The sequence below is a fragment of the Phoca vitulina genome, unplaced genomic scaffold (genome assembly GCF_004348235.1).
Source record: "Phoca vitulina isolate PV1807 unplaced genomic scaffold, GSC_HSeal_1.0 scaffold93, whole genome shotgun sequence".
NCBI classification, from domain to species: Eukaryota; Metazoa; Chordata; class Mammalia; order Carnivora; family Phocidae; genus Phoca; species Phoca vitulina.
The window spans coordinates 2877063-2901385 of record NW_022589796.1 but is presented as its reverse complement, the minus strand read 5'-3'; the positions used below and the strand labels follow the sequence as shown (position 1 = coordinate 2901385).

The 24323-nt window shown below is 39.0% G+C and overlaps 2 protein-coding genes across 5 annotated transcripts in view; one reads left to right on the top strand and one right to left on the bottom strand.

Moving 5' to 3' along the window:
- The window catches only part of ABI1 (abl interactor 1), a 133842-nt gene that overhangs the window by 7450 nt on the left and 102069 nt on the right, over positions 1-24323 (top strand). The window lies entirely within an intron of this gene.
- LOC116627062 (cyclin-dependent kinase 2-associated protein 2-like) lies at positions 19339-20336 on the bottom strand. Its single transcript, XM_032396709.1, has one exon. It carries the CDS (start codon positions 20334-20336, stop codon positions 19758-19760), a length of 579 nt encoding a protein of 192 aa, XP_032252600.1. The 3' UTR covers positions 19339-19757.

Sequence of the window (24323 nt, the reverse complement as noted above, 5' to 3'; positions counted from 1 at the left end):
ACTAACATTGGGAGAAGAGGTTGAATCAAACATTAGATTATGTAGATGTAATTCCATAAAAATTCCATGTTGGTATGAAAAGTAAGTTTAAAGTAATAGTTAAATGCTAATTTAGGGTCATTAAAAAAGTTTGAAGAGTGCCTGGCTGGCTCAGTCAGTCTGAAAAGCATGCGACTCTTGATCTTGCTCTTGAGCTCTGAGTTGTGGCTTTGAGCCCCATGTTGGCTATAGAGATTACTGGGGGAAAAAAAAAGAAAAAAAACTTAAAAAAAAAAGTTTGAATTTTGGGGGAGTTGTATAGTTTTTCTAATGTCTTTTTGTGTCGATTTTGATCTCCATTGAAGTGTTTGATTTTAGAAGAAATAATAGTCAAACCCCAGAACTAGAAATTTTTTAGTCCCTAATTATTTATTAAGACACTATATCAAAAAATAAGGGATTTAAAAAAAATCACAGCATTAAGGGGTGCCTGGGTGGTTTAGTCGGTAAGCGGCCAACTCTTGATCTCAGCTCAGGTCTTGATCTCAGGGTCATGAGTTTCCAGCCCTGGGTTGGAGCCCAGCATGGAGTCTACTTTTAAAAAAAAAAAAATTACAGCATTGAGAAGATAAAACATTTGGAAAATAGTAATTATTGGATTTTATTTTTATTTATTTAAAGTTTTTTTTTTTTTAAAGATTTTATTTATTTGAGAGAAAGAGAGAGAGATAGTGAACATGAACAGGGGGAAGAGGAAGAAGCAGACTCCCTGCTGAACAAGGAGCCCGATGCTGTACTTAATCCCAGGACTCTGGGATCATGACCTGAGCTGAAGGCAAACGCTTAACCGACTCAACCACGCAGGCATCCTGGATTTCATTTCATTTCATTGAGAGCAGGAGAGAGTGAGAGAGAGCATGAGCTGGGGGAGAGGCAGATGGAGAGGGAAAGACAGACTCCCCGCTGAGCAGGGAGCCCGATGCGGGGCTCCATCTCAGGACCCTGGGATCATGACTTGAGCCGAAGGCAGAAGCTTAACCAACCGAGCCACCCAGGAACCCCTGGATTTCATTTTTATTTTATTTTATTTTATTTATTTTTTAAAAGATTTTATTTATTTATTTGACAGAGGGAGAGAGACAGCGAGAGAGGGAACACAAGCAGGGGGAGTGGGAGCGGGGGAAGCAGGCTTCCTGCGGAGCAGGGAGCCCGATGCAGGGCTCGATCCTAGGACCCTGGGACCATGACCTGAGCCAAAGGCAGACGCTTAACCGACTGAGCCACCCAGGTGCCCCTGGATTTCATTTTTAAAGGAAATAGCTGATCTGATCATTTTAACAGTAAACATTAATTCCTTAGAAAGGAGACTTGAAATTTTCTATTCAAGTTTTTTAGTGTTACCACTCTGTGTCAACTGAAATAAGTACAGTTAACTTTGGATCTACTAATTTTCTCTATTTACAAAATGAAGTTTTCTTTCTTACAAAATGAAGTAGTAAATTGAAGTTTGTGAAGAAAATTTGAAAGCAAAATAAAACATCCTTAGAAAAATAATATGTATTTGTTATCAAACAGATTCTAATTTTTTTTTAAAAGATTTTATTTATTTATTTGACAGAGAGTGAGAGCAGGAACACAAGCAGGGGGAGTGGGAGAGGGAGAAGCAGGCTTCCTGCAGAGCAGGGAGGCCGATGCGGGGCTTGATCCCAGGACCCTGGGATCATGACCTGAGCTGAAGGCAGATGCTTAACGACTGAGCCACCCGGGCGCCCCAAATAGATTCTAATTTTGATATGTATCTGAGCTTTAGCAACTTCAAATGTTGGCAGAATTGTGATTTATGTTGATTAAGGAATATTGGTAGGATTATTTCAAATATAACTTAATGTATAAAGAAACTAATTTTAAATCTTATTTTACCAATAATTAACACAATAATTAAAAAGTTATTATGGAAAATTTTAAACATTCAGAAATGGAGAGAATATATAATGAAACCTCAAATGTTCATCACCCACCTTTAACAATTATTAACTCATGGTGAGTCTCCTTTTATCTATATTCCTCTTAAATCTCCCTACTATTATTAAAAAGCCTATCTTTGGGGCGCCTGGGTGGCTCAGTCGTTGGGCGTCTGCCTTCGGCTCAGGTCATGATCCCAGGGTCCTGGGATCGAGCCCTGCATTGGGCTCCCTGCTCGGCAGGAGGCCTGCTTCTCCCTCTCCCACTCCCCCTGCTTGTGTTCCCTCTCTCGCTGTCTCTCTCTGTCAAATAAATAAAATCTTTAAAAAAAAAAAAAAAGCCTATCTTTTACATATCATTTTATCCATAAATATTTTAGTATATTCCACTAAAAGATAAAGGCTTATTATTAAATCCATTGCATAACTTTTATATGTAGAGAAAAAAGATAATGAATGTTAACTATAATTTACTTGTGACAGAAGGTAAAGACCTCTAAAATAATTAATATATGTATATATATTTACAGTTAACATATTTTTAGTTTTAAAAAAAAAAATTTATTTATTTGTCAGAGAGAGCACAGGTAGCCTGGCAGACAGAGAAGCAGGCTTTCTGCTGAGCAAGGAGCCCGTGGTGGGACTCAATCCCAGGATCCTGGGATCATGACCTGAGCTGAAGGCAGACATCTAACCAACTGAACCACCCAGGCGTCCCAACATATTTTTAACTTATAGCTAATTTTGTTAGTGATTCCTGCCACAGGTTGATTAGATATAGCTATATTATTTGGTTTGTAATGGAAGTTTTTTTTTTTTTTTGAGGATTTAATTGGCTTTATTAAGCAATTCATGAATTCGGGATCATTCCACATAGCAAGTAGAGGGGAGCTCCCAAGTGGAATTTTTTTTATTGAGGTATAATTCATATAATATAAAACCAACCATTTTAGAGTATATAGTTCAATGGTATTTAGTACATTTACAGTGTTGTGCAATCATCACCTTGATCTAGTTCCAAAACATTTTTATGACCCCTCAAAATAACCTTGTACTCATTAAGCAGTTTGTCTCTATCCCTACCCACCTAGTACCTGCATCCACCAATTTGCTGTCTCTCTCTCTGAATTTACCTATTCTATATAGTTCATATAAGTGGAATTATACAATTGTTTCTGGCTTCTTTCCCTTCAGAGTAAGTATAATATTTTTGAGATTCATTCATTTTATAGCATTTTATAGCATGTGTTAGTACTTAGTCCCTTTTTATGACTGAGTGTATGTCATCCATTGATGGATATTTGAGTTGTTTCTATCTTTTGGCTATTGTGAATGGTATTGCTATAAATATTCATGTATGGTATTTGAGTGCCTCTTTGCAGTTCTTTGGCATATGTACACCTAGGAGTGGTTTATAATACTCTTGTTGTGAAATATATAACTTAGGTTTGTACTGTAGTACCATTATATTGCAGTGTAATGAGGGAATTCCAGGCATGAACATATACTCAGAATTTCATTGTAAATTGATAGAAAATAAGACTTAGAGCCTAATTTTTCATTTTGTTTTATTTTTTATTTTTTAAAAATTTTTAAAGATTTTATTTATTTATTTGACAGAGAGAGACACAGCAAGAGAGGGAACATAAGCAGGGGGAGTGGGAGAGGGAGAAGCAGGCTTCCCGCGGAGCAGGGAGCCCGATGCGGGGCTCGATCCCAGGACTCTGGGAACATGACCTGAGCCGAAGGCAGACGCTTAACGACTGAGCCACCCAGGCACCCCTATTTTATTTTTAAAGATTTTATTTATTTATTTGACAGCGAGAGACACAGTGAGAGGGAACACAAGCAGTGGGAGTGAGAGAGGGAGAAGCAGGCTCCCCGCGGAGCAGGGAGCCAGATGCGGGACTTGATCCCAGGACCCTGGTATCATGACGTGAGCAGAAGGCAGATGCTTAATGACTGAGCCACCCAGGCGCCCCTAATTTTTCATTTTATTTATAAGCTTAATTTCCCCCCTGATTACCAAAGTAATATTAAATATGGTAATTGCACAAATTTTAAATTTTTTAGAAATATACATGGCTTAGACAGTTACAAGTTGGTGGAGCTTGTGACTCTTGATCTTGGGGTTGTGAGTTTGAGCTCCATGTTGGGTATAGAGATTACTTAAAATCTTTAAAAAAACACTTCTGTGTACAGCCTTTAAAGAATGTGTTGAAAGTTTTTGCTGTATAGTTGGTAAACTCATATTAAGGCAGAAAATATTTGTCATAATGTATTTTATTTTATTTTTATTTATTTATTTTTTTAAAGATTTTATTTTTTTGACAGAGAGATACACAGCGAGAGGGGAACACAAGCAGGGGGAGTGGGAGAGGGAGAAGCAGGCTTCCCACCGAGCAGGGAGCCCGATGTGGGGCTCGATCCCAGGACCCTGGGATCATGACCTGAGCTGAAGGCAGATGCTTAACTGACTGAGCCACCCAGGTGCCCCTAAAATTTTTTTTTTAAGTAATCTCTGCACCCAGCCTGAGGCTTGAACTCACAACACTGAGATCAAGAATCTTACTGAGCCAGCCAGGTGCCCCAAACATGCTTTTTGAGAACACTTTCTATTTGTGCCATGGGGAATTAATGTCTTCCAGAAAGGTAAACATGGAAATGTATATAATGCGTCATGTGGAAAAAGATACTTGTTGGTTCAAATATTAGCAACCTAAGACAATAACAAATACATATTTTAAAAAGTTGTGTACTGGAAAGGGTTTATGAGTGCCATTTTATTTTTTATTTTTTTTAAAGATTTAGTTATTTTAGAGAGAGCATGATGGGGGGGCAGAAGGAGAGGGGGAGAGAGAGAATCAGACTCCCTGCTGAGTGCAGAGCTGATGAGGGGCTCCATCTCATGACCCCGAGATCATGATATGAGCCGAAATTAAGAGTTGGGTGCCCATCTGACTCAGGTGCCCCTGTGAGTGCCATTTTAAAATCATGGTTACTACTCAGAAGTGGGCCCTTAACATAGCCCAGCAATCCCACTGTATTTTTCACATCAGTATATTCTTCTGCTCACCATAAACTGTTTTAAATTTTCTCTTCCCTTTTAAAATCTTTCTTTCTAATCTTTTATTCCATAGAGAAAATGGTCCTCATTATATGACATATAATTTCTTACCACTACATCTCCAAGCCTACTAGCATCCTTATCCAACCTGTTCTACTTCCTTCTTGTAATGGAGGAGAGATGTCCTTCCTCCTAGCTAAGGTCAGTCCTTATCTTTGCTCTGAGTGCCATTTTCTCTTACCTTTTCAGAAGGCTTACACTTCTTATATCTTTCCTTCTCTATTGAATTTGTGCAGTTGGAATCAAAACATCTCAAATCTTTCCCATATGAGAAAATTATCCTTTGACTTCATAGAGCCATGTAGTAACTGAGCTCTTTTACCTATGTTGCTTAAGAGTTTTATTAAAATTATCGTCTACACCTTTCTCCATTCCTCACTTTGCATTCACTCTTTTTTTTTTTTTTTTAAAGATTTTATTTATTTATTTGACAGAGAGAGAGACAGCGAGAGAGGGAACACAAGCAGGGGGAGTGGCAGAGGGAGAAGCCCGCTTCCCATTGGGAAGGGAGCCCAATGTGGGGCTCGATCCCAGACCCTGGGATCATGACCCAAGCTGAAGGCAGACGCTTAACGACTGAGCCACCCAGGCGCCCCTGCATTCACTCTTTAACCTGTTCTGTTTTGTCTGTCATCGTCACTGCTGCACTGAAATTGTGTTCAGTAATCTACATGCTGCAAAATTCATTGAACTCTGCTTAGTTCTCTTTTTTTAATGGTAGATATTTTTTAAAGATTTATTTATTTATTTTATTTTATTTTTAAAGATTTTATTTATTTATTTGACAGAGAGCGAGAGAGGGAACACAAGCAGGGGGAGTGGGTGAGGGAGAAGCAGGCTTCCTGCGGAGCGGGGAGCCCGATGCAGGGCTCGATCCCAGGACCCCGGGATCATGACCTGAGCCGAAGGCAGACGCTTAACGACTGAGCCACCCAGGCTCCCCGTGGATTTATTTATTTATTTTAGAGAGGGAGAGAGCATGTGCGTGCACGAGTGGGAGGGACAGAGGGAGAGAGAGTCCCAAGCCCAGTGTGGGGCTTGATCTCAGCGACCCTGAGATCATGACTTGAGCTGAAACCAAGAGTCGGATACTCAACCCACTACTGAGCCACCCAGATGTGCACCCCCGTTTAGTTCTCATTTTGCTTGTCTTCTCAGCATCATTTCACACAATTGATTATTTCCCCTTTTTTGGAAAAGCTAATCCTTTGGCTTTTGTGAATGACATTCTTTCCTACTTTCCCTGTTACTTTCTAGCCCCTTGTTCTCCTTTACTTTTAAATATTTTTTTTAAAATTTAACTTTACTATTTTTTAAGGTACTAGGTGTTCCTTTTTTTTTTTTTTTGGAGTGTAGTTAATACATGATGTTAAATTAGTTTCAGATGTTCAGGGTAGTGATTCCAGAGAAGTCTCTATGTTATGCTATGCTCACTACAGTGTAGTTACCATCCGTTACCATACAATGCTATTCCAGTATCATTGACTATCTTCCCTATTTGTACCTTTTACCCTGTGACTTATTCATTCCATAACTTGAAGACTATAGCTCCCACTCCCCTTCACTTATTTTGTCCAACTCCCCACCCTACCTTAAAGTATTAAATGGCCTGTGATACCTCTGCTTGTTTGAATCACAGGTGCCTCAAACTTAAGATGCTAGAAACTGAATTCATCACCTTTCCCCAGTCTCCTTTACTACTGTCCATTCACTCATTTATTAGAAACCTAGGCATCATTCTTGACTCCATTATTCCTCTTTGTCTTTGTCCTCTCCTCCCAGTTCGTCTGTAACAGGTCCTGTTGATTCGTAAGTATCTCTTCAATTGGCCTATTCCATCTATACCATCCCAGTGTAAAGCTTAGACAACTGCTATAGCTTCTAATTGTCTTTACATCACCACATACCTTCCCCTGATCACATTCCCATTATCTATACTGTGGCTCAAGTGGTATTTTCTTTTTTTTTTTTTTTTTTTAAAGATTTTATTTATTTATTTGAGAGAGAGAATGAGAGAGAGAGAGAGAGCATGAGAGGGGGGAGGGTCAGAGAGAGAAGCAGACTCCCTGCTGAGCAGGGAGCCCGATGTGGGACTCGATCCCGGGACTCCAGGATCATGACCTGAGCCGAAGGCAGTCGCTTAACCAACTGAGCCACCCAGGCGCCCTCAAGTGGTATTTTCAAAAGAGAAATCTGATCATGTCACTCCCTGCTTAAAAATCTTTCAGTAATTCCCCATAAGTATACAGTCTCACAGTAACACCTAAGAGGTCCTTGATAGCATAGCTCCTATTTTTCTTGTCTTGCTGCATTCATCCCATTACCCTCATCTTAACCAGTTATATTGGTCTTTCAGTTTTTGAAATTTCATTCTTTTCTGCCTTCTCAACTGTCGTTCTCTCACTAGAAAACTTGTTTCTCAGTCTGAATATTACCATTTGTCAGGTCTTGTAGTTCAGAGAAAATTACTGTACGTATTTATTCTTCACTTGATAAAAATTCTTTGAGTACCTACCATGTGTCAGGTACTCTTAGGTCCCAGAGATACTATAGTAAGGCCAAGTACCTACCCTTAGGAAGTTTTCATTATAGGGATGAGGAGACAGACAATAAACACCAAAAAATAAGACTGTTTAGATAGGGAGAAGTGCTGTTTGGAAAATTAAATGGGAAAACAAAGTGATTAAAAAATGGGCAGAGGACCTGAATTGATATTTTTCTGAAGTTGTGCAGATGGCCAACAGACACATGGGAAGAGGCTCAACATTACTAATCATCAGGGAAGTGCAAATCAAAACCACAATGATATCACCTATACCTGTCAGAATGGTTTGAATCACAAAAGACAAGAAATAACAAGTGTTGGTGAGGATGTGGAGAAAAAGGAACCCTGTGCACTGTTGGTGGGAATGTAAATTGGTACAGCCACTGTGGAAAACAGTATGTAACTTCCTCAAAAAATTAGAAATACTATATGATCCAGGGGTGCCTTGGTGGCTCAGTTGTTAAGCATCTGCCTTTGGCTCAGGTCATGATCCCAGGGTCCTGGGATCGAGCCCCGCATCGGGCTCCCTGCTCAGTGGGAAGCCTGCTTCTCCCACTCCCCCTGCTTGTGTCCCCTCTCTTGCTGTGTCTCTCTCAAATAAATAAATAAAATCTTAAAAAAAAAAAAGTTAAAAAGAAAGAAATACTATATGATCCAATAATTTCACTTCTGGGTATTTACCCAAAGAAAATGAAAACACTAATTTGAAAAGATATATGCACTCCTGTGTTTATTGCAGCATTATTTACAATAGCCAAGATATGGAAGCAATCAAAATGTCCATTGATAGATGTATGGATAAGGAAGATGTGGTACACACACACACACACACACACACACACACACACACACACACAGTGGAATATTACTCAGCCATGAAAAGGACAAGAATTTGCCATTTGTGATAACATGGATGAACCTAGAGGGTATAATGCTAAGTGAAATAAATCAGACCAAGAAAGACAAATACCATAAGATTTAACTCATGTGGAATCTAAAAAACAAAACAAATGAGTAAACAAAAAGTAGAATCAGACTTGTAAATACATAGAACAAAGTGATGGTTGCCAGAGGGAAGGGAGTGTGGGCAAAATGGATGAAGGGGAGTGGGAGATATAGGCTTCCAGTTATGGAATGAATAAATCATAGGAATAAAAGGCACAGCATAGAGAATATAAAATGATACTGTAATAGTATGGTGACAGATGGTAGCTACACTTGTGGTGAGCATAGCATAATGTATAGACTTCTCTGGAATCACTGTGTTATACACCTGAAATTACTGTAACATTGTGTGTCAATTATACTAAAAATATTAAATACAACAGAGCAAATAAACCTAATATTACTCTGACCTGGTTAAAAAAAAAAAAAAACACCAGAAAGATACTTAAATGGGGTGATGATACAGAAAATTTGAATTGGAAGGAGGACTTCTTTAAGGAAGTTAGGGAGTGGTACTATGTGGAGGTGACATTAGAGCTGAGACGTGGAAGGTAGATATGACATCTTCCATGTGAAGATCTGTGGAAAAGGAAAGATGGGAAAAATCTTTCTAAGGGTAATGTGGCTAGAGGATAGTTAGTGAGAGGGAAACTGGTAGGAGAAAGGTCAGAGATTGTCAGGAGCCAGATTATGTAGGGCTTTGAAGGCCTTGAAAAGAGGTTTGATTTTATTCAAGTGTGTTGGGGTTATCATTAGAGTACTTGATTTACTTTTTAAAAGAATCATTCAGGCTACTGAGTGAAAAATATACTGAAGGGAAGGCAAGAGCAGAATCAACCAGCAGGGAGGGTATCCTGGTAGTCCAGGCACGAAATGAGAATTGCTTATACTTTAGTGTGGGGTGGGGAATTAAGGGGGGAGAGCTTGGATATTTTTAAGGCAGAGCTGGACTTACTGATGGATTGGATATGGGGTACGAAGGAAAGAAAGGAATCTAAGGATGACTTGTAGTTCAAATTTTTTTCTAAGTATGTCAGTGGATGGTAGTACATGTGTGGGAGGATAATCAAGCGTACTGGTTGTTAAGTATGAGATACCAATTAGACAACCAAATAGGCCAGATGGTCATTCTGGAGCTTAGGAAAGAGTCAGAGTTGGTGATCAACGTTTAGGAGTCATCACAGAATAGATAAGCACTGTCTCACATAAATATAATGTGAGGCACATATGTAATTTTAAAATTTTCTAATAGCCACATTAAAAAAGTATGAAGAAACAGGTTGAAATTAATTATAATGACCTAGTGCATCCAAAATAATTATTTCAATAAGCAACCAGCATAGTTAATTAAAGGGATCTTTTACTGTTTTTTTTTTTTTTTTTGGTACTAAGTATTTGGAATCTTATGTATTTTATACTTAACAGCACATATTAGTTGGGACATGGGTAGTGAAAAACTGGGAGGATTAATGAGTGGGAAGTGCTGTGGTATGAAAGGATAGTTGGAATTGAGGTACTAGAGTAAGTAAACTGTAGAGATGGAAGTTGTGTGTTTAGAATGTGGGATTTTTGAAATCTAGATTTTTGAAATTGATGTAATTACTTGTGATCATGGGAGTTTTCGACTGTGGTGAAGAAAAAAATGGAACAAAAATTGTTTCAGTTCAGGAGGTCAAGTGAGAGGCAAGGGTTTTTGGTGGATTATCTGAGTGTATGTTGACATACCTAAGAAAAATGATATGAATAGTGGTGAATTAGTGAGCCAGATGTTAGAGTCCCTCCAGTGTGATGGATGTTGGTAGATGACACTTATAAGGAGGTTACTTCCTTAGAGACCTCAGTTTATACCCTGTTAAATGCTCACATAGAATCCTATATCCTCTGTAGCACTCATTGCACCTGTTTGACGCTTGATGCCAATCTCCAAGAAAGCAGGACCAGGTTTTTCTTGTTTATTTCTGTAGCTCCACTACCTGCTCAATACCTGGCACATAAATTCTCATAAAGTGTAAAGAAGTCTGGAAGCTTGGGGGTGCCTGGGTGGCTCAGGCGGTTAAGCATCTGCCTTCAACTCAGGTCATGATCCCAGCGCCCGGGGATCGAGCCCTGCATCGGGCTCCCTGCTCAGCTGGAAGCCTGCTTCTCCCTCTCCTACTCCCCCTGCTTGTGTTCCCTCTCTCTCTGTCTCTATGTCAAATAAATAAAATTAAAAAAAAAAAAAAAAAGAAGTCTGGAAGCTTGGTTCTAGTCCTCATTCCATCATGAATTAGTTTTATTGTAACCAGCCTTTAACTGTCTTTTACCTTCTGTTTTGAACTAGCTTATGTCCAGAGTGACAATTCTTTATTTTTATTAAAATTTTTTTTTAAAGAATTTATTTGAGAGATTTGTGTGTGTATGAGTGGGAGGGAAGGGCAGAGGGAGAGGGAGAAGCAGACTCCCCACTAAGCAGGAAGCCTGACGTGTGGTTGTATCCCAGAACCTGGAAATCATGACCGGAGCTGAAGGCAGACGCTCTAACCAACCAAGCTACCCAGGCGCCCCTATTTTTTAAAAAAATTTTTAAGTTTTAATTCCAGTTATTTAATACACAGTGTTATATTAGTTTCAGGTATACAATGTAGTGATTCAACAGTTCTATGCATCACCAGATACTCATGATGACAAGTACACTCCTAATCCCCAGATGACAATTCTGATTTTTAGTAAAGTTTGTTCCTGTGTGTTTGACTTCCAGCCTGACAATTCTGGTGTTTTTCATTAGTCTCTGAGTTCTTCAGTTTTCTCCAGAACAAAAAAACAAATCTCTGATTTACTTATACCTGTTCCTTCCATTGTGTTGTTAGCAGATGTTATGTTTAAATGTTTACTTTGTTATAATTAAGATATCAAAACACTGATGATTGTTCAGGAAATGATTTAATTCCAGTTGTTATGAACTGTGATTCCTCTTAAACATTCTTTTAAAAAAAATTTTTTTTTTTTACTTTTTAAAGATTTTATTTATTCATTTGAGAGAGAGAGAGAGAGACAGAGCACAAGCAGGGAGAGAGGCAGAGGGAGAGCGAGAAGCAGACTCCCCGCTGAGCCGGGAGCCTGACAGGGGGCTCGATCCGAGGAGCTGGAGATCATGACCCGAGCCGAAGGCAGACGCCCAACCATCTGAGCCACCCAGGTGCCCTCCTCTTAAACATTCTTAAAACCTTTTTGTTAAAATCAATTTTTTCCAAGTCTTACTGAACAGAGAATATGTAGGGGAGGATGTGTTAGAATGTCTTTTTCTTTATCTCTTGATCAGTTTTCTACAATATAGATCAATAGTACTGAAACTTATGGTCTCAGGACTCTATACTCTTGAAGTATTGAGGTCCTCAGAGAACTTTAGGTGAGTTATATCAATATTTACTGTATCAAAAATTAAGACCAAGTTTGTTTATTTATTTTTTAAAAGATTTTATTTATTTATTTGACAGAGAGACAGTGAGAGAGGGAACATAAGCAGGGGGAGCGGGAGAGGGAGAAGCAGGCAGGGAGCCCGATGTGGGGCTCGATCCCAGGACTCTGGGATCATGACCTGAGCCAAAGGCAGACGCTTAACGACTGAGCCACCCAGGTGCCCCAAAAATTAAGACCAAGTTTAAAATATTTATTAATTCAGTTAAAATAACATGTAATGGGTTTAATAATTTTAATGTAAATATATTTTTTGAAAATAACCATAATTTTCCAAAACAAAAAAAATTGTTTAATAGGAAGAGTGGCATTATTTTACATGATTGCAAATCTCTTTAGTGACTAGCTAATAGCTAAATTCTCATCTGCTTCTGCATTCAATCTATTATGATATTTTATGAAGTATATGAGACAATCTGGCTTCATACACTTGTGTAGTTGGAAGGAGTTGGATTCGGAAGGAGTATTTTTTGCATGTAATTGTGGATAATTTTTGTTTTTTTTTGTTTTTTTTTTTAAAGATTTTATTTATTTATTTGACAGAGAGAGACACAGCGAGAGAGGGAACACAAGCAGGGGGAGGGGAGAGGGAGAAGCAGGCTTCCCGCGGAGCAGGGAGCCCGATGCGGGGCTCGATCCCAGGACACTGGGATCATGACTTGAGTCAAAGGCAGACGCTCAACGACTGAGCCACCCAGGCACCCCTGTGGATAATTTTTGTTGGTATTTCATCAGAACTTGGCACATAAGAGTTTCCTAAAGGTTGGTTGCAGTGTGGACTCTGAAATCATATCAGTAAACATTTTGTACTCTGTTACAGTAGAAATTGTTGTATAGGTCATTTGGAAAAGTAGGGAAGAGCTTTCAAGCTCATGTTGATGGATACAGGTTTTCTTTTTTTTTTTTTTATTAAAGATTTTATTTATTTATTTGAGAGAGAGAATGAGACAGAGAGAGAGAACATGAGAGGGGGGAGGATCAGAGGGAGAAGCAGACTCCCTGCTGAGCAGGGAGTCTGATGCGGGACTCGATCCCGAGACTCCAGGATCGTGACCTGAGCCGAAGGCAGTCGCTTAACCAACTGAGCCACCCAGGCGCCTGGATACAGGTTTTCAAAAATTCTAACTTTTGCTTGAAAGCTTGAATTTTGCATTGGCAACAAATATTACCAATTATTTTCCTTGAAGTGATAGGCTCATCTTAATAACCGTAGTTTTTTAGTTGTTTTTTGAAGTAACAATGAACTCGTTTTTGAAGTCATTTTTTGAAGTTCCATGGAAAAGTGGCTTTTTCAGCTTGCAGATAAATTGCACAAGTGCTTTTTTGCCTAAAGGCAACCATCATACTTAGAATGCGAAAGTATTTTATGTTTACTCCCCGTTTTGTCACATAGAATATTATAAGTCATCCTAAGGGCAAAGATTTAGTAAAGTTAGTATTTTTCTCTCTTTCTTCAAGAACATTTTTTTTTTTTTAAAGATTTTATTTATTTATTTGACAGAGAGAGACACAGCGAGAGAGGGAACACAAGCAGGGGGAGTGGGAGAGGGAGAAGCAGGCTTCCCGCCGAGCATGGAGCCTGCTGCGGGGCTCGATCCCAGGACCCTGGAACCATGACCTGAGCTGAAGGCAGACGCTTAATGACTGAGCTACCCAGGCGCTCCCAGGATCCCAAGTTCTAAGAGAAATGTTCAGTAAAATGAAATATGTATAATTGTATGTAACATAGTTCACAGTATGACAGAATACATTCATTTGTCACCTGTTTTGTTGTTATTCAACAACTTTTTACTGCTTATTACATTCTAGAGTGTGTTATGTGAATCAGATATAATCTCTTCTTTAAGATAATCTTTGCTTCCCCCCAATCAAATAAATCACATTTATTTAATATTTAATATTTAATTCATATTTAATAAACTTTATCTAGGGAAGTACATGTTGACCCGAGAATGTATGTAAGGTGCCCCCACCTAGCCTAGTGTGTCAAAGAAGTAATGTTGGAGTTGAGATCTGACGAGTGAATATATGTTAACCAAGAAGTTTTGAGGGAAGGAAAAACAATGTGCTTACCAGAGGGAACAGAAACATTATATCTGTAGGCCCAAAGGTGAGTGAGAGCAGAGTGATTTTGAACAAGATAAAGACCTGTGTACTTTAGAGTATAGTGAGCAAAGAGGGGAGAGTGACCTTTGAGGAGTTAGGTAAGGATGAGATCAAATAAAGCTTTATAGGCTATGTTAAGGATGTTGGTCTTTTTTATGAGGCTGATGAGAAGACACTGAAAGTTTTAAGCTGTGGGATGACGTTATCATTTTTACTTTTAAAAAAGATTACTCATGTTAAGAGTAGAGAACAGATTGGAAGGAGGCTTGTGTATGGATTGGAAGGAGCTCAAGAAGAGATTGGGGGGAGGCTAGTTTAGAATTGATGGTAGCAAGTGGTGGTAAATTATCTAAAATCTCTAGTGCCTGGAATCAATAGGATGGGCTGTGGCTCCTTTTCTTTTTTAGAAAAACGAGTGTTTGAGGCTATAGTGATGTTAGAAGTAGTTCAACAAATAGTTAATTTGATATTCAACAAGTATTTACTGTCTACTCTATGAAGGACTATTCCAAAGTACTGTGATGTCATGTTGTGATGTCTATTATATGTGATATCGTTATGTAAAAATGATTGACTAATAGATTATAAAGCCTTAAATTTAGGGAGGAGAAAAATGATCTTTAGTACTGATATTTAAATGAGGAAATATTCTGTATGGAAGAAAATAATTGTTATTTTTGAAAGGTTTTCAATTTTAGTTTTATCACTCAGAATTTTGCTTGTGGAAAGAAAAAGTATCAAGCAGTATTTTTTTTTTTTTTAAGAGCATCTAGCTATTTAATACATTCCTCTAAAAGATTCAAATAATACTTTTGCATTAAAGGCAAAACCTAAAATTCCCCTTTCTTCTTCTGCTCTCCACGTTCCTACTCATTGCCTTCCCCAAACTGTTGTCAAGTTTGTTTTGTGTCCTTCCACTTTTTACTCAAAGGTTGAGGTGGTTTGGGAAGATTAATCTAGCATTGGTACAGGATGGATTAGTGAAGAGACAGACTGGATGCCCAATGACTACTTAGAGGACTTGTATTTGTCCAGATGCAAAGAATATTTCTTGAATTTAGATAGCTACAGTTATGATTGAAAAGGAAGGAATAAATGCAAGTATCAGGAAACCTTGGTGAAGGGGATATGGGTAGATAGGGCAAGGGAGAACTCAGATGACTTATTTTACCTATAGCCATTCTCCAGCATAAAGCTAATATGTCTACAGAAGGTAATTTGCAGTCACAGAAGTGAATCTATAGACCCTCTCTTTTCAACCATTAGTACATAGTTGGTTCTGACACTTCCCAGGTTTTACTCCTCCACAGTTGAATTGATTGGCAGAGCAGTGGGTTGGAAAATAGGAATAAGGCTTGACTGTTAGCTGGCTGTGTGGGCAGAATCTGGGAGAGGGAGGAAAGAGAGGAAAGGGACTCCAAGGTCTCTGGCTATATAGTATGAGGACATGAGGTTGAGGTGCAAGTTTTTCCTTCTAATGTTAATTTTGATATTCTGTCATAATGTTTTGTATTATAGATGTTGACATTTTTAGGCACATAGAATCTTTTTATAAGTACTTCTAAAACATGTGTGACTTATATGTGGATTGAGAATTGTTCTTTTTAAAAAGAAACTTTTAGAGAGACTTCTAAGGAACAGTTCAGTGTTTAGGGATTTCAGGGAAGATTTCTCATAAAGACTGAGTTTAGCTGAGTCATGAATTTAAGGAGTTAAGGGGCAAGGGAGGTTGGGAGGCAAAGGGAGGTAGGTAGTAGGAACAGCATGTGTACCAGTTCATATTTGAGAGAGCTACAAGTAGTTTGCTTTTGCTAGTGTCAGATGTAAGGGAGAGTAGTGGAGGAGATGAGAGCTCAGTCAAAAAATGGGCAGACACACACACAAACACACGAAAAAAACCCCCAAAACCAGGCAGACTGCTGCCATTAAACTGTAGATAACCACCAGTTCAGTGTTTCCCACATTTGAAAACAGAGAAACCATTTTTTTTAACACTTTTTTTTTTTAAGATTTTTTAATTTATTTGACAGAGTGACCACAAGTAGGGGGAGCATCAGGCAGAGGGGAGTGGGGAGCCGGGTATAGGGCTTGATCCCAGGGCCCCGGGATCATGACCTTAGCCGAAGGCCGACGCTTAACGACTGAGTCACCCAGGCGCCCTGAGAAACCATGTTTTAAATTTAACACTGATAAGGTGAAATTGTGCTTTTGCTGTGTCCTGACAGGTATTCTGTTGCTTTGTCTAGACACATTTGGCATAATCAACAGATACCAATGAATAAGTGGGTAAATGCAAGAGAATTGATTTATAGGTCTAAATAAATCATTTTTGTATGAACTAAGTGTCATGACTCAGGACTGCTTGCATTAGTGGATTTATTATTAGTGTTTATTAGTATCTTGTGGAATGTAAAGCCACTTACTTCCAATTCACTTGTGCATTTCTTCCACTCATCCTTATTCCTCACTTCTGCCCACCCAAAACACACACACACACACACACACACACACGAAGAAAGGAAGAAAGGCAGCATGGTACTATCTATATGAAAATCCTTCTACTGTCTGGGTTTTTGTTTTACTTTGGTTTTGAGTGAAGAGGTGAGATGGTTTAAGGTGAGAGAAAGAGTAAATAATATATTTATATCACTGAGAAGAATTGCAATAAAACATTCCTTTTACAATCAGACAGAAGTCCTAGAAAATTTGCTTCCACCAAGATGTTTTGACTTCATGAATACTATAAATCATATAATGATCTTGTCTCTTTATCTTGTGGTTTCATAGAGATCAGAGCCAAACTTATGGCTCCAATTTATTGACTAGGACTGTGTGGTCTCTGTGGTCTGTGTAGTAATGTCCTGGCTTTATCTTTATGTTAATGGTTACCCTGACTTTTATCTTGTATATTTTGCTGTTTTGTACACATTTTTTATACTGATGTAGTAATAGCTAATGGCCTTAACCCCAGACCAATGAAATTATAATCTTTTTTTTAAGGGGAAATGAGGATTAGATCAAGTCCAGGCCTCTGGATTTTTTTTAAAAAGCTCACCAGGAGGTGTTGATATCCTCTCAGGGTTGAGAATCACTTGTTCTAGAGCAGGATGTTTTCAGCAAAGGGCTGGGGATAGTAATTATTTTAGGCTTTGTAGGCCATATGATCTGTCATAACTACTCAACTCTCCCTTTGGAGTACGAAAGCCACAGATGTTATGTAAATTAATAGGTATGACTGTGTTCTAATAAAACTTTGTTTTCAAAAACAGGAGCAAGTGTTTAGCCCGAGGATCATAGTTTGTAGAGCCCTGTTCTACAGCCTGAACCTTAGTGACTGTGCTATACTGTTGTTGGACCAAAACTGTGTTTGAGCTAACATATTGAGGTTAATGGATTTCTTCCTTTTTCTTAAATAGACTTTTATTTTATTTATTTATTTTTTTAAAGATTTTATTTCTTTATTTGACAGAGAGCACAAGCAGGGGGAGAGGCAGAGGCAGAGGGAGAAGCAGACTCCCCGCTGAGCAGGGAGCCCGACAATGGGGCTCGATCCCAGGACCCTGGAATCATGACCCGGGCCGAAGGCAGCCGCTTGACTGACTGAGCCACCCAGGCGCCCCTATTTTGTTTTTTTTTTTAAAGATTTGTTTTGTTTTTTGTTTTTTTAAAAGATTTTACTTATTTGAGAGTGAGCGAGAGAGAGAGAGAACACAAGCATGGGGAGCTGCAGAGGGAGACGGAGAAGGAAGCTCCCTTCTGGGCAGGGAGCTTGATGTGATGCGGAGCTTGATCCCAGGACTCTGGGATCATGACCCGAGCCGAAGGCAGATGCTTAATTGAGCCACCCAGGCATCGCTTTTTAATTTTTTAAATTTTTAAATTTTTTAAAAAAGATTTTATTTATTTATTTGACAGAGAGAGCGCGTGCAAGAGAGGGAACACAAGTGGGGCAGGGGTAGAGGGAGAAGCAGACTCCCCGCTGAGCAGGCAGCCCAGTGCAGGGCTCGATCCCAGGACTCGATCCCAGAACTCTGGGATCATGACCTGACCGAAGGCAGATGCTTAACAACTGAGCCATCCAGGCGCCCCCTTTTTTAAGTAGACTTTTAAGAGTAGTTTTAATTTCACAGCAAAACCGAGTGGAAGGTATGGAGATTTCCCATATACTCTCTATCCCTACACATGCATGACCTCAGTATCAACTCCTTTCTGTGCTCCTTTCTGTGACCCCCACACTCAGCACTTACCCAGGACTTTTCACCACTTTTCCCAGACTAGTATCAACATCCCCCACAGTATCAGCATCCCCCACTGGGATAGTTTATTTGTTATAGTTGATGAACCTACATTGACTCATCATTATCACCCAGAGTCTATAGTTTACTAGTTTCCATAGTTTAGGGTTAACTTTTGTCATTGTACTTTCTCTGGGTTTTGACATGTGTAATGACAGCTATACACCATTATAGTTTCATACACAGTAGTTCCGCTGCCCTAAAAATCCTCTGTGCTTCACCTATTCATTCCTCCCTTCTAATCCCAGGCAATCAGTGATCTTTTTACTGTCTCCATTAGTCTGCTTTTTCAAGAATATCATATAGTAGTTGGAATCATACATTATGTGCCCTTTTCAGATTGGCTTTTTTCACGTAGTAATACTCATTTACGGTTTCTCCATGTCCTTTCCTATCTTGATAGTTCATTTGTTTTAAGCTCTGAATAATATTCCATTGTTTGTGTGTACTACAATTTATCTGTTCAGCCTACTGAAGGACATCTTGGTTGCTTCCAGGTTTTGGCAATTATGAGTAAAAGTTGCTATAAACATTTTTATGCAAGTTTTTATTTATACATAGTTTGGAAACCCAAAGTGGCTGTACCATTTTGCATTCTCATCATGGAGGAATGAAAGTTCTGCTTGCTCCATATCCTTATCAGCATTTGGTGTTGTCATTGTTCTGGATTTTGGCCATTTTAATAGGTATATGTGATAACTTGTTTTATTTATTTTATTATTTATTATTTTTTTAAGGATTTTATTTGAGAGCGAGAAAGTGTGTGAGAGAGCATGAGTTGGGGGAGAGGCAGAGGGAGAGGGAGGAGCAGGCTCTGAGCAGGGAGCCCGATGTGGAGCTCAATCCCAAGACCCTGGGATCATGACCTAAGCCGAAGGCAGACGCTTAACTGACAGAGCCACCCAGGCGCCCCTATGATAACTTGTTTTAAATTGCATTCCCTGATGACATATGATGTGGAGCATATTTTCATATGCTTATTTTCTGTGTATCTTGTTTGATGAGGTGTCTGTAAGGTCTTTGGCCCCTTTTTTTTTTTTTTTGAGAGAACAACTCCTAATTATCTTTTATTTATACAAAAAGGGCATATTTAGCAAAAGACACTGAAAAAAGAGTCACTATGGCCCAGGAGACAAGGCAGGGAGGTGACAGGCCTTCGGAGGCCCTGCTAGGGGAGGAGTCTGGGAAAAGTGGTGAAAAGTCCTGGGTAAGTGCTGAGTGTGGGGGTCACAGAAAGGAGCAAGCTCCAGTTGGATCAACACTGTTGGCAGGTCATAGGTGGGACTCACAGCGACCTCGCTACTAACTCTTAACCAACTGAGCCACCCAGGCGCCCGACCTCGCTACTAACTCTTGAAAGAGTCCCAGTCAGTGCTGTTGACTGAAGTGAGAGCCCCCCTGGTTCCTGGAGGGCACCCACCAAGGGACACAGGACAGGAAGCCCAGGTTGGGAAGTGCAACTCGGGGTGAAGGCCAGGGAGAAACAGGTGCTCTGCAGTGGCCAGGAAAGGTCCAGACTCGGTGGCGGAGTTGCGTCCTGTTACGTGGCGGGCGTTCCACTCTGTCTCTGCTAGGCACTCTCTGACTAGGGCCTGGGCATGGATGATGCCTCTCTTCAGGCTCTTAATGGTGCTCTTGCTGCCAGCATAGGTAGGCTGGATCTCTTTGCCCATCTCCTCTATGACCGACAGCAGGTCCGTGTAGGTGGTCTGGGAGCCCTGGGCTCCGGGTGGCTTCATTGCCTGCACATAGCCCATGGAGGGCGGTCCAAAGTCGTTAAACAGGGGTCTGAAAGGGGCAGTGGCTCCTGGCACCAAGCCCGATGGCGATGGGACACTTCCGGCTGTTGGTACTGGGGTGCTGGGCCCAGGGGTGCTGGAGCCGGGGGTGCTGTTAGGGGCGGGGGCGATGGGTTTGTAGGACATCCCCAACTCTTGGGTGCGGCGGACGCTGGCCCTCTTTGGCCCATTTTTAATTGGATTGTTTGTTTTCTTATTGTTGAGTTTTAAGAGCTCTTTATATTTTTTTGGATAATAATCTTTATCAGGTATGCTTTGCAAATATTTTCTCCCATTCTGTGTCTTGTCTTTTCATTCGCTTGATGGTGTCTTTGCAGGGCAGAAATTTTTAATTAAATTTCTTTTTAGAAATTTTTAATTTTAATGAAGTCCAATTTATTAAGTCTTTGATGGATTATGTCTTTAATATATCTAAAAAGTCATTGCCAAACCCAAGGTCACCTAGATTTTCTTTTTTGTTACCTTCTAGGAGTTTCATAGTTTTGGGTTTTACATTTAAGTAGGTCTGTAGTAAATTTTAAGTTAATTGTTGTGAAGGATGTAAGGTCTTTGTTTAGATTCATTTTTTTTTTTTTTTTGCACATGGATGTCTATGTGTTCTAGTACCATTTGTTGAAAAGATTTTTCTTGCTCCATTGTACTGCTTTTGCTCCCTTGTCAAAGATCAATTGCGTGTATTTATGTGGGCCTATTTCTGGACTCTCTATTCTGTTCTTTTGATCTATATTTCTGTTCTTTTGCCAGTATCACACTGACTTGATTACTGTAGCTTTATGGTGAGTCTTGAAGTTGGGTAGGGTCAGTTCTCCAACTTTGTTCTCAAAATTGTGTGTTGGCTATTCTAGCTCTTTTGTCTCTCCATATAAATTTTACTTATTTATTAGCTTTTTTCCAGGTACACTGAGATATAATTGATATGCAACCTTATGTAAATTTAAGGTGTACAACGTGTTGATTTGGTACCCCTATACATTACAGAATGATTACCATAATAGGGTTAGTTAACACCTCCATCATCTCACATAATTACCACTTTGTTTTGTGGTAAGAGCCTTTAAGATCCACTCTCAGCAACCTTTCAGATATATGATACAGTATTATTAACACTGTTGTTACCATGCTGTACATTAGATTTCCCCAGAACTTGTTCATCTCATAACTGGAAGTTTGTACCCTTTACCCACATCTCCCCATTCCTCCCACCCCCACCCTTGGCAACCACTGTAAACTGTTTCTATGAGTTCGGCTTTTTTTTGATTCACATATAAGTTTGTACTGTATAGTTTTTTATGGTATACCCATGCCCTCAAGGTCCCTGCTTTGTTGTCGCAAATGGCAGGATTTCCCATTTCTCATGGCTGAATATAGTTCTTTGTGTGTGTTTGTATATACCACATCTTTATCCATTCATCTGTAGATGGGACACTTCAGTTTGTTTCCATATCTTGGCTGTTATGAATAATGTTATGTGAACATTCTTCTATGTTACCTTCTGGGAGTTTTAGGATATCTCTCCAAGTGGAGAGTGCAGATACCTCTCCAAGATACTGATTTCATTTCATTTGGATATATACCTAGAGGTGGGATTTCTGGATCATATAGTAGTACTATTTTTATTTTTATTTTTAGGAACCTTCATACTATTTTCCATAGTAACTGCACCAGTTTACACAGACCAATTGGCCACATGCCAGAAGGTTTCCCTTTCCTCCACATCCTCACCAGCACTTGTTATGTCTTACCGTTTGTTTTTATTCTTTTGAAGTAGGCTCAATGCCCAGTGTGGAGCCCAGCGTGGGGCTTGAACTCACAACCCTGAGATCAAGAACTGAGCTGAGATCAAGAGTCCGACATTTAACCGACTGAGCCACCCAGGCATCCCATGTCTTATCTTTTTGTTGATAGCCATTCTAATAGGTGTGAAGTGATTATGGTTTTGATTTGCACTTTTTTAAGGTATTTTCCTGCCTTCTTTTTTAAAAAAATTTTAATTTATTTAAAATAATCTCTACACCCAGTGTGGGGCTTGAACTCATGACCCTGAGATCGGGAGCCTCATGCTCTACTCACTGAGCCAGCCAGGCACCCCTGATTTGCCTTGTTCTGGTGATTAGTGATGTTGAGCATCTTTTCATATACTTGTTGGCCATTTGTATGTCTTCTTTGGAAAACTCTTCAGGTTTTCTGCCTTATTTGTTTATTTGCTTGCATGCTTGCTTGCTGTTGAGTTGTAGGAATTCCATACACACACACACACACACAACTTTCGATATTAACTCATTTCCTGATAGGTGGTTTGCAAATACTTTCTCCTATTCGTAGGTTGCCTTATCATTCTGTTGATTTTTTTGTGTGTGGTTTTTTTTGTTGTTGATGTTGTTTTTTTGCTTTGCTGTAGCTTTTTAGTTTGATGTAATTCCACTTAATTTATTTTTGCTTTTGTGGCTGGTGCTTTTCGTGTCCTATTCAAAAAAGTCATTGTGAGGATTAATGTCAGGGAGCTTTTTCCCTGTGTTTTCCCTATGTTTTCTTCTATGGTTTCAGGTCTTATGTTTAAGTCTTTAAGCCTTTTTGAGTAATTTCTTTAATTAACATACAATGTATTATTAGTTTCAGAAGTACAGGTCTGTGATTCATCAGCCTTATATAATACCCAGTGCTCATTACATCACATGCCCTCCTTAATGTCCATCACCCAGTTACCTCATCCCTCCATCCCCCACCCCTCCAGCAACCCTTAGTTTGTTTCCTATGCTTAAGAGTCTCTTATGGTTTATCCTTCTCTGCTTTCATCTTGTTTTATTTTTTTCCTCTCTTCCCCTATGATCCTCTGTTTTGTTTCTTAAATTCCACATGTCAGTGAGATTATATACTTGTCTTTCTCTGATTGACTTATTTCGCTTAGTGTGATACGCTCTAATTCCATCCACGTTGTTGCAAACGTGGTGAATGGTATAAGATAGGGGTTTAATTTCATTTTTGTGAATGGTATAAGATAGGGGTTTAATTTCATTCTTTTGCATGTGAATATCCAGTTTTCCAAACACCATTTATTGAAGAGATTATTCTTTCTCCACTGAGTGTTCTTGACTCCCTTGTCAAATGTTACCAGACCATATATGTGGGGGTTTATTTCTGGGCTCTCAGTTCTGTTCCACTGGTCTATGTGTCTGTTTTTATTCCAGTGCCATACTTTTTGGATTAATATAGCTTTGTAATACCGTTTAAAATCAGGAAGTGTGATGCCTCCACCTTTGTTCTTTTTCCCTTAGGCTTCCTTTGGCTATTTGGGATATATTGTGGTTCTGTATAAAATTTAGGATTGTTTTTTCTTTCAGTGAAAAATGCCATTGGAATTTTGATGGGGATTGCATTGGCTTTATAGATGGCTTTGGGCAGTATGGGTATTTAACAATATTCTTCCCCTCCATAAACATGGAATATTTTTCCATTTATTTGTGTGTTCAGTTACTTTCATCAAAGTCTTATAGTTTTCACAGTACAGATCTTTCACCTCCTTGGTTAAGTTTTTTCTGTGTATTTTATTGTTTTTGATGTTACTATATAAAATTAATACAATTACAGTACAAAAAGTTGTATTTTATTGTTTGTGATATATTGCTTTGTATGCTCTTGATGAAAAAGAATTAAAAAATTTTTTTTCATGTATTTCATTGTTAGTGTATTGAAATGCAGTCGATTTCTGTGCGCCAGTTTTGTATCCTGCAAATTTACTGAGTTCTCTTATTCTAGTATTTTTTGATGGAGTCTTTAGAATATTGTATAGAGAAGGTCATAGCATCTGCAAACAGACTGTTACTGCTTCCTTTCTGATTTGGATGCTTTTTATTGTGTAATTGCTCTGGCCAGAACTTCCAGTAGAATAGAGGTAATGAAAGTGGGCACCCTTACCTTGTTGCTGATAAAAGTTTTTAATCTTTTACCCTAGAATATGATGTTAGCAGTGTGCTTGTCATATATGACTTTCATTATGTTGATGAGCATTGTTTCTATAACCAATTTGTTGAGGGTTTTAATTTTGAAAGGATGTTGAATTTGGTCAAACACTTTTTCGGCATCTATTGAGATGATTATACAATTTTTATTTTTCAT

Excerpts from the sequence above, each read along its gene's own strand:
- LOC116627062 (XM_032396709.1), bottom strand. The coding sequence starts at position 20,336 with ATGTCCTACAAACCCATCGCCCCCGCCCCTAACAGCACCCCCGGCTCC.